This window comes from Pristiophorus japonicus, chromosome 7 (genome assembly GCF_044704955.1).
Source record: "Pristiophorus japonicus isolate sPriJap1 chromosome 7, sPriJap1.hap1, whole genome shotgun sequence".
Lineage (NCBI taxonomy): Eukaryota > Metazoa > Chordata > Chondrichthyes > Pristiophoridae > Pristiophorus > Pristiophorus japonicus.
In genome coordinates this window covers 221,435,299-221,450,393 of record NC_091983.1, presented here as the reverse complement: position 1 = coordinate 221,450,393, position 15,095 = coordinate 221,435,299, and the positions used below count along the sequence as shown (strand labels likewise).

Below are 15,095 nucleotides of genomic sequence, written 5' to 3'. Positions count from 1 at the left end.
GCTGTACCCTATGTGATGAGGGAAAAGATTGAACACGAACTAGACAGGCTTCTGCGGGGAGGCATTATATCACCTGTGGAATTTAGCGACTGGGCAAGTCCCATCGTCCCGGTCATGAAGCCTGATGGATCCGTACGAATCTGTGGGGACTACAAATCTACCATAAACAGAGTCTCCCTACAGGACCAATACCCGCTGCCCAGAGCGGAGGACTTATTTGCCACATTGGCTGGAGGTAAACTTTTCTCAAAATTAGACCTCACATCTGCGTATATGACGCAAGAATTGACTGAGAAATCCAAGCTACTCACCACCATCAACACACATCGAGGCCTTTTCATGCAGAATCGATGCCCATTCGGCATCAGGTCGACAGCTGCCATATTCCAGCACAACATGGAGAGTCTGCTCAAGTCCATCCCGGGGACGGTTGTATTTCAAGACGAAATAATCATCACAGGCAGGGACACCGACTCCCATCTCTGTAATTTGGAGGAAGTACTAAAGCGGTTGGATCGGGTAGGCCTACGAGTCAAGAAATCCAAGTGCCTGTTTCTCGCACCCGAGGTTGAATTTTTGGGCAGAAGGATTGCCGCTGATGGAATCCGCCCAACAGAGTCCAAAACTGAAGCAATTCACCTGGTACCCAGGCCCCGGAATGTCTCAGAACTGCGCGCCTTTCTCTGGGCTACTCAGTTACTTTGGGAACTTTATGCAGAACTTAAGCACGCTGCGGTGCCTCTCCACGTGCTACTCAGGAAGGGGTGCGATTGGTTTTGGGGGGACGCCCAGGAATGCGCCTTCAATAAGGCACGCAACCTTCTGTGTTCCAACAGTGTCTTGACTTTCTTTGACCCAGGTAAAAAGCTAGTTCTCACATGAGATGCGTCAGCATATGGGGTCGGGTGCGTTTTGCAACATGTCAATAGTGCGGGCAAATTACAACCCATAGCTTATGCCTCCAGGTCACTTTCGCGGGCGGAGCACGGGTATGGAATGGTAGAGAAGGAGGTGCTCGCGTGCGTGTACGGTGTCAAAAAGATGCACCAATACCTTTTCGGGGCCAAGTTCGCGTTAGAAACCGACCACAAGCCCCTCACGTCCCTCCTATCCAAGAGCAAGGCAATAAACGCCAACGCCTCGGCGCGAATTCAACGGTGGGCACTCATGCTGGCGTCCTACGACTATACCATAAGGCACAGACCAGGCACAGACAATTGTGCCGACGTGCTCAGCAGGCTACCCCTGGCGACCACGGAAGGGTCTGATGAACAGGACTGTGAGGTAGTCATGGCAATCAATGCCTTTGAGTCCACAGGTTCGCCCATGACGGCTCGCCAAATCAGAGCCTGGACGGCCAGCGACCCCACATTATCCTTAGTAAAAAGATGTGTCCTAACCGGTGACTGGGCAGAGGCTCGCGATGCCTGCCCCGAGGAATTAAAACCCTTTCACAGGCGCATGCATGAGCTATCACTACAAGCAGACTGCCTGATGTGGGGCAGCCGAGTAGTCATGCCTCTGCGAGGCAGAGAGGCATTTGTCCGGGAGCTCCACCGCGAGGACCCGGGGATCGTTCTCATGAAGGCCATAGCCAGATCCCACGTCTGGTGGCCTGGTATTGACGCGGACTTGGAGCTCTGCGTCCGAAGGTGCACCATTTGTCCCCAACTCAGCAATGCCCCCAGGGAGGCTCCACTGAGCCCCTGGCCTACCAAACCGTGGTCGCGGGTGCACGTAGATTATGTGGGCCCATTCATGGGCAAAATGTTCCTCGTAGTTTCAAAGTGGATCGAATGCACCATTTTAAACTCGAGCACAACCTCCACCACTGTGGAGAGCCTCGCAACCATGTTTGCAAAGCACGGAATCCCTGACATATTGGTCAGTGACAATGATCCATGCTTCACCAGCGCAGAATTCCAAGACTTTATAATTGACCAAGGCATAAATCACATCAAGACGGCACCATTCAAGCCAGCCTCCAACGGCCAGGCAGAGTGAGTAGTGCAAATCATTAAACAAGGCATGCTTAAAATCCAAGGTCCCACACTGCAAGGTCGCCTGTCGCGACTACTGTTGGCATACAGATCTCGTCCGCACTCACTGACTGGGATCCCCCCCGCGCAACTGTTGATGAAAAGGACTTTAAAAACAAGGCTCTCATTAATCCTCCCAGACATGCACGAAATCGTTGAGGCAAAGCGCCGTAAGCTGACTGAGTACCATGACAGAAATTCGAGGGGGAGATGGAATGAGATAGGGGACAAAGTGTTTGTACTAAACTATGGCAGGGGTCCCAAATGGCTTGCAGGGACAGTAACGGGCAAGGAAGGAAACAGGCTACTGGTAGTACAAATGGACAATGGCAAAACCTGCCGGAGGCATGTAGACCAAGTCAAAAGCAGATTTACCAATAGCACTGCGGAACCAGAGGCAGACTACAATGTGGAACTCGCACCACACCTGGTGGACAGACAAAGGGAACAACCTGAGGAAAGGGCAATCCCAACAGACAGCCCAGGCGAGTCAACAACAATCACACCAATCGAAAGAGACAGCCCAGGCGAGATACCAGCAACCACACCCAAAGAAAAACAGACACCAAGGTAAACAACTGAACCACAACTCAGACGCTCCATGCGAGAGCGTAGACCACCTGAGAGACTGAACTTATAAGGACAATAAGACCTTGGGGGAGGATGATGTCATGTATCTTACATTATTATATATAACTGTATCCCAACATGCGATACATGACTGTAATAAGATATGACCTGTAACCACCAGCATACCTTACCACCAGGGGTGCACTTGCAAGAGACAGGTATATAAGCACAGGTCTCAGGCAAGTGCAGCATTCCAGAGCTGGAAAATAAAGGTGCAGGTCCAGAGTGACCTTTACTTCACTACATGTCTCGTGTGAATCTGTACTGAGGGGACAGGACTTTACAGTCCGTGAATCTGAGTTTGATTTGGTCCAAGTATTTCCGGTGAATGAGTCCATTTTAAAGTTTGACCCGAAACACCCTGCTCCCTTCTTTGGCCACGACAGTGCCGGGAAGTCACTTGGGACCTTGTCCATAGTTTAATACAAATACAGGATCATTGATTTCAATCTCACGTGACACATTTGCACTATCATGGTATGCACTTTGTTGAAGCCACCTGCTCTCTACCTGTTCATGTAGATCAGGGTGAACTAACGAGAGCCTTGTCTTAAGTGCTCTTTTCATGAGCAGTTCAGCAGGTGGGATCCCAGTGAGCGAGTGGGGTCTCATGCGGTAACTAAGCAGGACTCGGGATAGGCGAGTCTGCAGTGAGCCTTCAGTTACTCTCTTCAAGCCCTGCTTAATGGTTTGCACCGCTCTCCCTGCCTGACCAGTGGATGCTGGTTTGAACGGGGCAGATGTTTGATCCCATTACGGGTCATGAACTCTTTGAACTCGGCACTGGTAAAACATGGCCTGTTCAGGCTTTCAATGATGGCAGCGGACGTGCTAGCCGACATTATCTCACATTCAATCCATTTGAAGTGTGCATCTACAACCACAAGGAACATTTTACACAAAAAGGGGCCTGCATAGTCGACATGGACCGTGGACCACGGTTTGGAGGGCCAAGACCATAAACTTAGTGGCGCCTCCCTGGATGCATTGCTTAACTGCAAGCATGTGTTACATTTGTGCATGCAGGAGTCTTAAGTCCGCATCGAAACCGGGCCACCATACGTGGGATCTGGCTATCGCTTTCATCATTACGATGCCTGGGTGAGTACTGTGGAGGTCACTGATGAAAGTATCCCTGCCCTTCTTGGGGACCACTACCCGATTACCCCACAGAAGGCAGTCTGCCTGTATAGACATTTCATCTTTGCGCTGCTGGTACGGCTTTATCTCTTCCTGCATTTCCACTAGAACACTGGACCAGCTCCCGGGAAGCACACAATTTTTTACTAGGGACAGTAAGGGGTCCTGGCTCGTCCAGGTTCTAATCTGTCGGGCTGTGACGGGTGACTGCTCACTCTCGAATGCTTCCATAACCATGATTAAATCTGCGGGCTGTGCCATTTCCATCCCCGTGGTGGGCATGGCAGCCTACTGAGAGCATCAGCACAGTTTTCTGTGCCTGGCCTGTGGCGGATGGCGTAGTTGTATGCAGACAACGTGAGTGCCCATCTCTGGATGGGGGCCGATCCATTCCTATTTATCCCCTTACTTTCTGAGAAAAGCGATATCAGTGGCTTATGGTCAGTTTTCAATTCAAATTTGAGCCCAAACAGATATTGATGCATTTTCTTTACCCCATAAACACACGCTAACGTTTCTTTTTTGATCATGCTGTAGGCTCTCTCAGCCTTAGACAGACATCTGGATGCATAAGCAACCGGTTGCAATTTCCCAGATTCATTAGCTTGTTGCAATACGTACCCGACGCCATATGATGATGCATCACATGCGAGTACTAAACGTTTACATAAATCATACAACACAAACAATTTGTTTGAGCATAACAATTTTCTAGCTTTTACAAAGGCATTTTCTTGGCTTTTTCTCCATACCCATTCATCTCCTTTACATCGTAAGGCATGCAGTGGTTCTAACAATGTGCTAAGACCCGGTAAGAAGTTACCAAAGTAGTTCAAGAGTCCAAGAAACGACCGCAGCTCCGTCACGTTCTGTGGCCTCGGTGCGTTTTCGATTGCCTCCATCTTCGAATCGGTGGGCCTGATGCCGTCCGCCGCGATTCTTCTCCCCAGGAACTCCACCTCAGGTGCCAGGAAAACGCACTGCGAGCATTTTAACCTGAGCCCCACGTGGTTGAGTCGACTAAGAACATCCTCCAGGTTCTGCAGATGCTTAACTGTGTTCCGACCTGTGACCAAGCTGTCGTCCTGGAAGACCACGGTGTGCGGGACCGACTTCAGTAAGCTTTCCATGTTTCTCTGGAATATCACCGCAGCTGATCGAATTCCAAACGGGTATCTGTTGTAAATGAAGAGACCTTTGTGCTTGTTGATGCAGGTGAGGTCTTTCGATGATTCCTCCGGCACCTGCATCATGTAGGCCGAGGTCAAGTCCAGCTTCGTGAATGCCTTTCCTCCCACCAGCATTGCAAAAAGGTCATCAGCCTTTGGTAGTGGGTATTGGTCTTGCAGGGAGAAACGATTGATAGTTACTTTGTAATCACCACACATTCTGACAGTGCCGTCTCCCTTGAGGACTGGAACAAGCGGACTGGCCCACTCGTTGAATTCGATCGGCGAAGTGATGCCCTCACGTTGCAGCCGGTCTAGCACGATCTCACCTTTGCTCTCATTATGTACGGTACTGCTCTCGCCTTGTGATGGATGGGTTGCGCCCCCGGAATTCGGTGGATCTGCACTTTTGCTCCTTGGAACTTCCCAATGCCTGGTTCGAACAGCGAAGGGAACTTGTTTAAGACCTGGGCACACGATGTGTCGTCAGCGGGCGATAGCGCTCGGACGTTGTCCCAGCCAGCTCCTGCCGAGCAGCGTGGGACCATCGCCCGGTACCACCCAGAGTGGTAGCTTGTGCACCGCTCCATCGTAGGAGACCTTTACAGTAGCACTGCCGATTACAGGAATCAGTTCCTTTGTGTAAGTTCTCAGTTTCGTGCGAATGGAAGTCAAGACTGGCCTTGAGGCCTTGCTGCACCACAATTTATCAAAAGTCTTTTTGCTCATAATGGACTGGCTCGCGCCCGTGTCCAGTTCCATTGACTCCAGGAGTCCATTTAATTCAACCTTCAGCATTATCGAGGGAAATTTTGTGGTAAATGTGTGCACCCCATATACCTCTGCCTCCTCGGTCTGAGACTCTGGTTCATCGTGATCCGCCATGGATCTGTCCTCCTCTGCAACATGGTGCTTTGTAGGATTAACAGGGTTTGCAGCTCACCTGCACATACTTTGGAGGTGTTCCATTGTTCCACAGCCCTTGCAAATGTACCCTTTGAAGCAGCATGAATAGAAACGATGATCACCCCCGCAGCGCCAACAAGGTGTTAATGGCCTTGCATTCATCACCCTTGATGGTGGACTCTGAGACATCTGCAGACATACAGCTGCAGGCATGTGGGGCCTGCCCTGTACGTTGCGATTTGAAAACAACATCACTTTGTTCACGGTATTTGTAGCAGCACTCATGTGCTGAGAGATTTGCTTAGTATTGTCACTGGTGGTAATGAACGCCTGGGCTATCGCTATGGTTTTACTCAAGGTTGGGGTCACTACAGTCAAAAGTTTGAGAAGTATCACTTCATGGCCAATGCCAAGTACGAAGAAGTCTCTGAGCATGTGCTCCAAATGTCCTTCAATTTCACAATGTCCTGCAAGGCGTCTTAACTCGACGACATAACTCACCACTTCCTGGCCTTTAGACCTTTTGTAGATGTAGAACCGGTACTTCGCCATCAGAACGCTCCCGGACCAGTATGCACAAATCATCGTATGATTTCTCTGTAGGTTTCGCTGGAGCGAGCAGATTTTTCATGAGGCCATACGTTGGTGCTCCACAAACGGTGAGGAGCATCGCCCTTCGTTTGGCAGCGTTCGCTTCTCCTTCCAGCTCGTTGGCCACGGAGTGTTGGTCGAGTTGCTCCACGAAGGTTTCCCAATCATCTCCCTCCGAGAATTTCTCCAGGATGCCCACTGTTATCTGCATCATTGGGTTTGTCATCTGTATCTCGTCGCCTGTTGTTATGTATGAATAAAGAGTCTGACTGGATACTGTGAGCACAAAGTAAAGTGTGACCTTAGTCTTTTATTGCAGGTCTCCAGAGTGCCTTTCCAGCCAGTGAGGCCTCCTTATGTACCTGTACTCCCAAGGGATTGTGGGATCCCTTGGGACTCCAGGGGATGAGCCCTCAGGTGGCTACACAAAGTATATACAGGTTTACATATATAACCGTTTCACTAGGTTAAAGATAGCTATGTAAATGCAGGTAAGTGTTGTTATGATGAAACTTCCTCCTCCGCTCCTCCCCCTACCCCCCACCCCCCCAGGTCTATTGACACTGCACCAAGGTCCAGCAACAATGTGCACATGAGATGCTCACATGGTAAATAATCAGCCTCTATATGTACTGACCCTGGCACACCCACCTGCCAATGGCTGAGGACAACTGCTGTACAGATCAGAGAGTCCATTCTACCGATCTTAATTCATCAACCAAGAAATACTCTGCAGTCCCTTCTCTTGCAACATTCACCTGTTTCTCAAACGATTCCAGGGTTTCCTTGGCTCCACCAGGAACCCATTCCATGTTTTGCTCACTCCGTGTATGTGTGAAAGAGAACTTTCTATCAGTCTTGACATGACCGTGTACTGCGACCAACCTATGGCCCCTTGCCCTAATCCTTCAGTTTAATTCAAAGTAATATTTTGCGATCATATTTTCCATTACCTTCTACAACTTGTGAAGCGACTTTAACGTAGTGAAACGTCCCAAGGTGCTTCACAGGAGTATTATGAGATTAAAAATGTTTTTAAAAATTTAACACCGAGCCACATAAGGAGATTTTAGTAGCGTCTTGAAGGAGGAAAGTGAGGCAGAGAGGTTTGGGCAGGGAGTTTCAGAGCTTGGGGCCTAGGAAACCGAAGGCACGACCACCAATTATTGAGCGATTTTAATCAGGGATGCTCAACAGGGCAGAATTATAGGAGTGCAGACATTTCGAGGGTTGTGGGGCTGGAGGAGATTACAGAGATAGGGAGGGGCGAGACCACGGAGGGATTTGAAAACAAGGATGAGAATTTTGAAATTGAGGTGTTGCTTAACCGGAAGCCACTGTAGGTCAGCGAGCACAGGGGTGAAGGGTGAGCGGGTCTTAGTGCGAGTTAGGACACAGGCAGCCAAGTTTTGGATCACCTGTAGTTTACGGAGGGTAGAATGTGGGAGGCCAGCCAGGAGTGCGTTGGAATAGTCAAATCTAGAGCTAACAAATGCACGGATGAGCTGAGGCAAGGGCGGAGACGTTCGATGTTATGGAGGTGGATATAGGCGCTCTTAGTGATGCTGCAGATATGTGGTCGGAAGCTCATTTCATGGTCAAATGTGACATGGAGGTTGCGAACAGTCTGGCTCTGCCTCTATCGTCACTCCATTTTATCCTCATGGCTCTGATCCCTAGCTCTGGCCTTCGGCCCCGTCTCTTCTCCACACTGCCTCCAACATTTGAATGCCTCCCTCCTATCTCAGTGACCAGGAGCAGACAGAGACCGCCAGGTGCAGTCAAACCAGAGCAGTGTCCGGTTTGATGATGACTTTCCCCGGACTTGTAATCACGTGTCCTGACGATGTAGTTGAGCATCCTGCCAGGTGTGATTGCCCTCCCCATCTCTCCCAAAGTTGAATAGCTCGGCGTCACACGTGTGAAGCATGGTTAGTTGGGCTGCGGTACTGGAAGGGCGGCCAGGGCCTATGGAAGCCACTGTGGGCCCACAGCCTGCTGTGGTAGTAAGCTGGGGCGGGGGGCGGTGGGGGGGGGGGAGGGGAAGAAGTGAAAATAATTAATTTCAAAAAGCTGTGTCAAACTTTTTGCAGAACAAAGGCTGGAGAAGCAAGATGTTTGAAACACTGGACAATTGCCCAGATCTGGTTTATATTAAATGGGAATGGGTGAGGGGATAAAGTTCACTTCCTTCAAAATATGACTTTTCAAAATCAATGCTTATTTTTCTGCAGGCTACAGAGAGCAGGGGATTCCTCAACAGCTGTAGTTCTGTGTGCGTCTTAAGAGGATCAATCACTCCCTCCTTTCCCACCTGCGGCTGTGGTCGGGAACCTGGTTGGATGCCTCTGAGCGCCTGCAGGCTTCGGGATGACTGAAGGCCCCGACATCTGGCCGATTTTTAAACAGTTTAATCTACATGGGTCGTTTGGTAAGGGGGGGCGGGGTAAGGGGGATAAAAATAAACTCCGACCAACAGAAACGACACCCTATATTCCCCTAATTTTAGAACTCCCCGTTTGGTCGCCCAGCAAACAACCTCTTCCGCTTTTCTCCGTTCGTTTCCACGGTAACGCCGGCCGCCATTTTCTAAAGGGACTTCGACCCTCAAAACCCACCGGGGAAACGGGGGTTCATCAGCAAACTTCCGGCACCATTCCTGGACTTCCGGAAATTCCAGGGGCAAAATGCTTTTACTTTCAGAACCTGGGATCTAAAAGAGTTAAATCTCTTTTGTGCTGTTTCGTTTTTTTTTTAAATTGCAACGAGCTAAATATTCAAAGACCCCAAGACGTATAAATTCTGATTACATTTTTTTCAAAAACAAATGGTGTGAAAATATGTTGGAACAGCGAGGCCCATCGGGATTTGCACCCATTTTTTTGAGGGGGGTAAAATCAGCAAAAAACGATTCCTAAAGGCTGTTGCAGAAACTGAGCAGGAGGAGGAGGGCAAGTCCAGTTTATTCCTCACCATCGAAGACATTATCTCCGTTAAGTGAAGGCACTGTGCACTGAAGAGGGATTATTATGATCTGTTAATAGTTGCAGGAGGTTTTAATCCAACGAAGATTGAAGCAAAGAGTGGTTCGAACCGATGCTGTGACGTGTTGTTCCTTCAGCCCTCACTATTCCTGCCTCTCTCATGGATATCCCACAATGCCCACTTCGGTTCGATTTTCACCAGCGTCTGCCATCTTTGTACTCGCCCCTCCTCCTACTCCCGTAGGCCCAGCTCTGACTTTATTTCCTAATCCTGCACGGATTTCTATGGCAGGTGGCTCAAATCTCTCTCCGGGCGACCAACAACAACAAAGAAACGTGGAACACAAGAATTCTTAAAAGAGATGTTTGTGAAAGTGCCAAAATTTTACAGACCTAAAAAAAAAATTATTATTTCTGAGGTATGAATTCTCAAACAATCCGGGATGAATTATATATATATATATAGGTGTATGAGTAGTTGTGTGTGTTTTATATCTTTAATCTGTGCAGAAACTATTTGGATAACGTGAGTACTGTTAATGGCCCCTGAAAGATTGAGGGTAATGTTTGCTACATGTGGCTGTCTTAATTACACGTAGATTCTGCGAGGTTTATTGTGAGATGTAGTCAATGCTTTTTTTTAAAGAAAAGAACATTCTAGAAACCTGAACGGTGTTGATAAGTGGCCCTGTTCCCAAGGGGTGCAGCTGCCAATCTGGAGCCCCCGAAGGCCAAGGCAATGTTCCCTCCTCAGGAGGGGCCTCTTCACAGACAAAGCTTCCCCGAGCAACAGCCATCGGCCTCTAAATGCCGTCAGGATGTGGAGATGGACAGCAGCTCCCTACAGAGGGCAAAGGTTGCATCTGGCGGTCTTAAAGCGACAGGCTATTTTTAAACACTGCTCCGCCTGGGGGATGTTCTGTCTTTAGATGCTCTGATAATGACTCCACGAGGCAAAGTATTGTACTTGAACTGTCGTGACCTTAGTCCATTTTATATAACTCCAGAGTGAGTATACCACATCCTTTTTATACCTGGGTACCTGTGGTGTACAAGTGACCCCTGGGCCTCCACCAGTTGCACCCTCTGGTGATGCCAGCATAGTGTATAAAGTGTGAACCTTGTTGATGGTACCTCCCAGTAAACAAGTCACCATCTTATGCAACTATATAGTGACTACACAGAGAGTATATCTATAGTATACATATATAACCGGAGAACATAAGAACATAAGAAATAGGAACAGGAGTCGGCCATACGGCCCCTCGAGCCTGCTCCGCCATTCAATAAGATCATGGCTGATCTGATCATGGACTCAGCTCCATTTCCCCGCTCGCTCCCCAAAACCCCTTATCCCTTTATCGTTTAAGAAACTGTCTATTTCTGTCTTAAATTTATTCAATGTCCCAGCTTCCACAGCTCTCTGAGGCAGCGAATTCCACAGATTTACAACCCTCTGAGAGAAGAAATTTCTCCTCATCTCAGTTTTAAATGGGCGGCCCCTTATTCTAAGATTATGCCCTCTAGTTTTAGTCTCCCCCATCAGTGGAAACATCCTCTCTGCATCCACTTTGTCAAGTCCCCTCATAATCTTATACATTTCGATAAGATCACCTCTCATCTTCTGAATTCCAATTTCAACCTTTCCTCATAAGTCAACCCCCTCATCTCCGGAATCAGCCGAGTGAACCTTCTCTGAACTGCCTCCAAAGCAAGTATATCCTTTCGTAAATATGGAAACCAAAACTGCACGCAGTATTCCAGGTGTGGCCTCACCAATATCCTGTATAGCTGCAGCAAAGGAAGGGCAGCTTTCCCCCACAGGGCACCCGTTCGGGAAGGGCTAGTGATTGTATAATACAACCGATCATCTGCTCTGCTGCTCACATTGAAGGTGGATGGAGCGCCATGTTTAAAACAAAAGGGGGTGTGAGGGGCTGCTGTGGAGATGCACAATGCGCAAGGCTTTCAATACAGGAAGTGGATCTCCCGGGCTGCTGCTAACTGTGTGTCGCAGGATGTGTTCTGGGTCTTCCTGTATCTCCTGGCGGTGGCTCTGTTTTCTCCCTGTGTTCTGGCGGTGTGTCAGTGCCAGTCCGAGTCAGTTATGGAACCTCGGACAAAGAGAAACCAAGGTCCACCTTCCAGTCTCGCACGATACAACGACAATGGAGTCTGTTGACTAAGCATTTCCCTACATTACAACAGTCACTACCTTGGATGTGAAGGTCTTTGTGGCGTCCTGGGGTTGTGAAGGTCACTTTAGAAATGCCTTTCCTTTTAATCATAAGCAATCCTCCTCCTATCATTGGGTCTACAACAGACCCAGACATGAGGAGAGGGAAACCCCCACAGTGCTGGAAAGCTTTGAAACCAAGAGGCCCAAAAATCACCTGATCCTCCCGAACAGGGTTACACTTACCACATGCCAGGTTTGGTTCGTCCTCTGTGCTTTTCCTGTTCGACCTCATGGCGGGAATGGACAAGGGTAAAGGGGTGGGGGGGCCCCAGGATAAAGGGGTGGGGAGGGCCCAGGGTAAAGGGGTGGGGGAGGGACCAGGGTAAAGGGGTGGGGGGGCCCCAGGATAAAGGGGGAAGGGAGGCCCAGGGTAAAGGGGTGGGGGGTCCCCAGGGTAAAGGGGTGGGGGGGGCCCAGGGCAAAGGGGGAAGGGAGGCCCAGGGTAAAGGGGTGGGGGGGCCCCAGGGTAAAGGGGTGGGGAGGGCCCAGGGTAAAGGGGTGGGGAGGGCCCCAGGGTAAAGGGGTGGGAAGGTTCAATTAGAGCCTTTGGGCCGAGTTCAATCAAGTCGAGGCTTTGGGCCTAGTTGTTTCGCGTAGAGGCTTTGGGCCTAGTTTGATCGAGTAGAGGCTTTGGGCCGAGTTCAATCAAGTCGAGGCTTTGGGCCTAGTTGTTTCGCGTAGAGGCTTTGGGCCTAGTTTGATCGAGTAGAGGCTTTGGGCCGAGTTCGATCAAGTCGAGGCTTTGGGTCTAGTTGGATCAAGTAGAGGCTTTGGGCCTAGTTTGATCGAGTAGAGGCTTTGGGCCTAGTTCGATCAAGTAGAGGCTTTGGGCCTAGTTGGTTCGATAGAAGCTTTGGGCCTAGTTGTTTCGAGGAGAGGCTTTGGGCCTAGTCGGTTTGATTATAGGCTTTGTGCCTAGTTGCTTCGAGGAGAGGCTTTGGGCCTAGTTGGTTCGAGTAGAGGCTTTGGGCCTAGTTGGTTCGAGTAGAGGCTTTGGGCCTGGTCCCCAGCGGCTCGTCCCCCTCCCCCCCGGCACTCTCAGACGCTGATGGTCCTGAAGACGTCAAAGCCAGAGTGGGCGGTGCTGACCATCACCCCAGGGCATTGTGGGTGCCAGTGCAGCTCCTTGATGTCCTGTTGGCCCTGGTGGATGAAGAGGAGCTGGGGCGGGAGTTGGGCCAGGGCGTCGTCCTCCTCCTGCTGCTGCCCCTCGGCCTCCAGCTCCTGGTCCCGCTCCACCGCCAGGTCCCACTGGGGGGGCCCCAGGGTAAAGGGGTGGGGGAGGCCCCATGATAAAGGGGTGGGGGAGGCCCCAGGGTAAAGGGGTGGGGGGGTAAAGGGGGAAGGGAGGCCCAGGGTAAAGGGGTGGGGAGGGCCCAGGGTAAAGGGGTGGGGGGGCCCAGGGTAAAGGGGTGGGGAGGGCCCAGGGTAAAGGGGTGGGAGGGGGCCCCAGGGTAAAGGGGTGGGGGAGGCCCAGGGTAAAGGGGTGGGGAGGGCCCAGGGTAAAGGGGGAAGGGAGGCCAAGGGTAAAGGGGTGGGGGGTGGGGGGTGGGGGGTGGGGGGCCCAGGGTAAAGGGGGGGGCCCAGGGTAAAGGGGTGGGGGGGCCCCAGGGTAAAAGGGTGGGGGAGGTCCCAGGGTAAAGGGGTGGGGGAGGCCCCAGGGTAAAGGGGTGGGGAGGTCCCAGGGTAAAGGGGTGGGGGAGGCCCCAGGGTAAAGGGGTGGGGAGGCCCCAGGGTAAAGGGGTGGGGGAGGCCCCAGGGTAAAGGGGTGGGGGAGGTCCCAGGGTAAAGGGGTGGGGGAGGCCCCAGGGTAAAGGGGTGGGGGAGGCCCCAGGGTAAAGGGGTGGGGAGGCCCAGGGTGAAGGGGTGGGGGGGGCCCAGGGTAAAGGGGGAAGGGAGGCCCAGGGTAAAGGGGTGGGGGGGGCCCAGGGTAAAGGGGTGGGGGAGGCCCCAGGGTAAAGGGGTAGGGGAGGCCCCAGGGTAAAGGGGTGGGGAGGGCACAGGGTAAAGGGGTGGGGGAGGCCCAGGGTAAAGGGGTGGGGGGTGAAGGGGGAGGCGAGGGGTGGGGAAGGTGATGCGTTACCATGGTGCCTTCGTCCTTCCCTTGGTCAGCTCCGTCTAGTAGCATGTGTACTCATGTGCTCCTACGCTGCTGTCTATTCTCTTGCCCTTGTTTGCTCATTCTGCTTCAAGAGAGAGGACAGCCAAGGTCCAAGGGCAACCGGCCCCAACCTCCTTTATGCCCCCACCCATTTCCCTGCTTCCAATTTTTGCCTCCTCCCCTCCCCGCCTCTCCGTTTGTATTTTGCCCCAACACCTCTCCGTTTGCCTCCTCTCTCACCATCCCCCTCTTCCCTTTTACTCTCTCCCCTGCCTGCTCGTCTCTCGCTCCTCGCCCCATCCCCCGTTTTAGGTTGTAGGGAGTGCTACACTAGTTCCGTCTTCCAAATGCAAAATTAAACCGACTCCTCCATCTGCCCTCTCGGGGGGCTGTAAAAGGAATTATGTTTGTACTGTACCTATGAATGACTCCACGAGGCAATGTGTTGTACTCAAACTGTAGTGACCTTGGTCCTTTATTTCTAACTCCAGAGTGAGGCAGCCGCATGGTGGCTCCCCTTTTATACAGCCCCTGCTACCAGGGCAGAAAAGCCTGGTCTCCACCAGTTGCACCCTCTAGTGGTGCCAGCATGTGTATATTCACAGTGTAAACTTTATTAATAGTACATCAGGTAACAAGCCTCCATCTTATGCAAGTATACAGTGACTACACAGAGAGTATCTCTATAGTCTGCATATATAACAAAAGGTCCCATGGCACGATTCAAGTTCTTCACAGTGTCCTAGCCAGTATCTATCCCTCACCATCTCGAAACAGATTATCTTGTCATTATCTGATCTGCTGTTTATGGGAACTTGCTGTGCACACATTGGCCACCATATGTCCCCAAATTACAAGAAGTTTGGGGCAGATCACTCTCTGGAGAAGAGGTGAGGAAGGGCAGCATGGAAAAATGTGATTTTTAAAACAATATTCATTCACAGGATGTGGGCGCCATTGGCAGTGCGTATGTGGGTGAGAGAGAGAGATAGAGTGTGAGAGAGAGCAAAAGGGAGAGTGAGTTTTTAAACTATTCAATTGGGATGTGTGCGTCGTTGGCAAGGCCAGCATTTATTACCCATCCCTAATTGCCCCTTGAGAAGGTGGTGGTGAGCCGCCACCTTGAACCGCTACAGTTCGTGTGGTGAAGGTACTCCCACAGTGCTATTGGGAAGGGAGTTCCATGATTTTGATCCAGCGACGATGAAGGAATGCCGATATACTTCCAAGTCAGGATGTAGTATGATTGAAGGATAATAAAAGGTGAGATAGGAATAGAAAGGATGGGGTGGCCAC

The 15,095-nt window shown here is 50.9% G+C and overlaps 1 protein-coding gene across 1 annotated transcript in view; it reads left to right on the top strand.

The window, feature by feature from the left end:
- Positions 1-8,597, top strand: part of stum (stum, mechanosensory transduction mediator homolog) — a 61,326-nt gene extending 52,729 nt beyond the window's left edge. The window contains exon 3 of the mRNA XM_070884262.1: positions 8,569-8,597. Coding sequence (XP_070740363.1) covers positions 8,569-8,597 — 29 coding nt within the window. The remainder of the gene's footprint in view (positions 1-8,568) is intronic.
- The last annotated feature ends 6,498 nt before the right edge of the window (positions 8,598-15,095 follow it).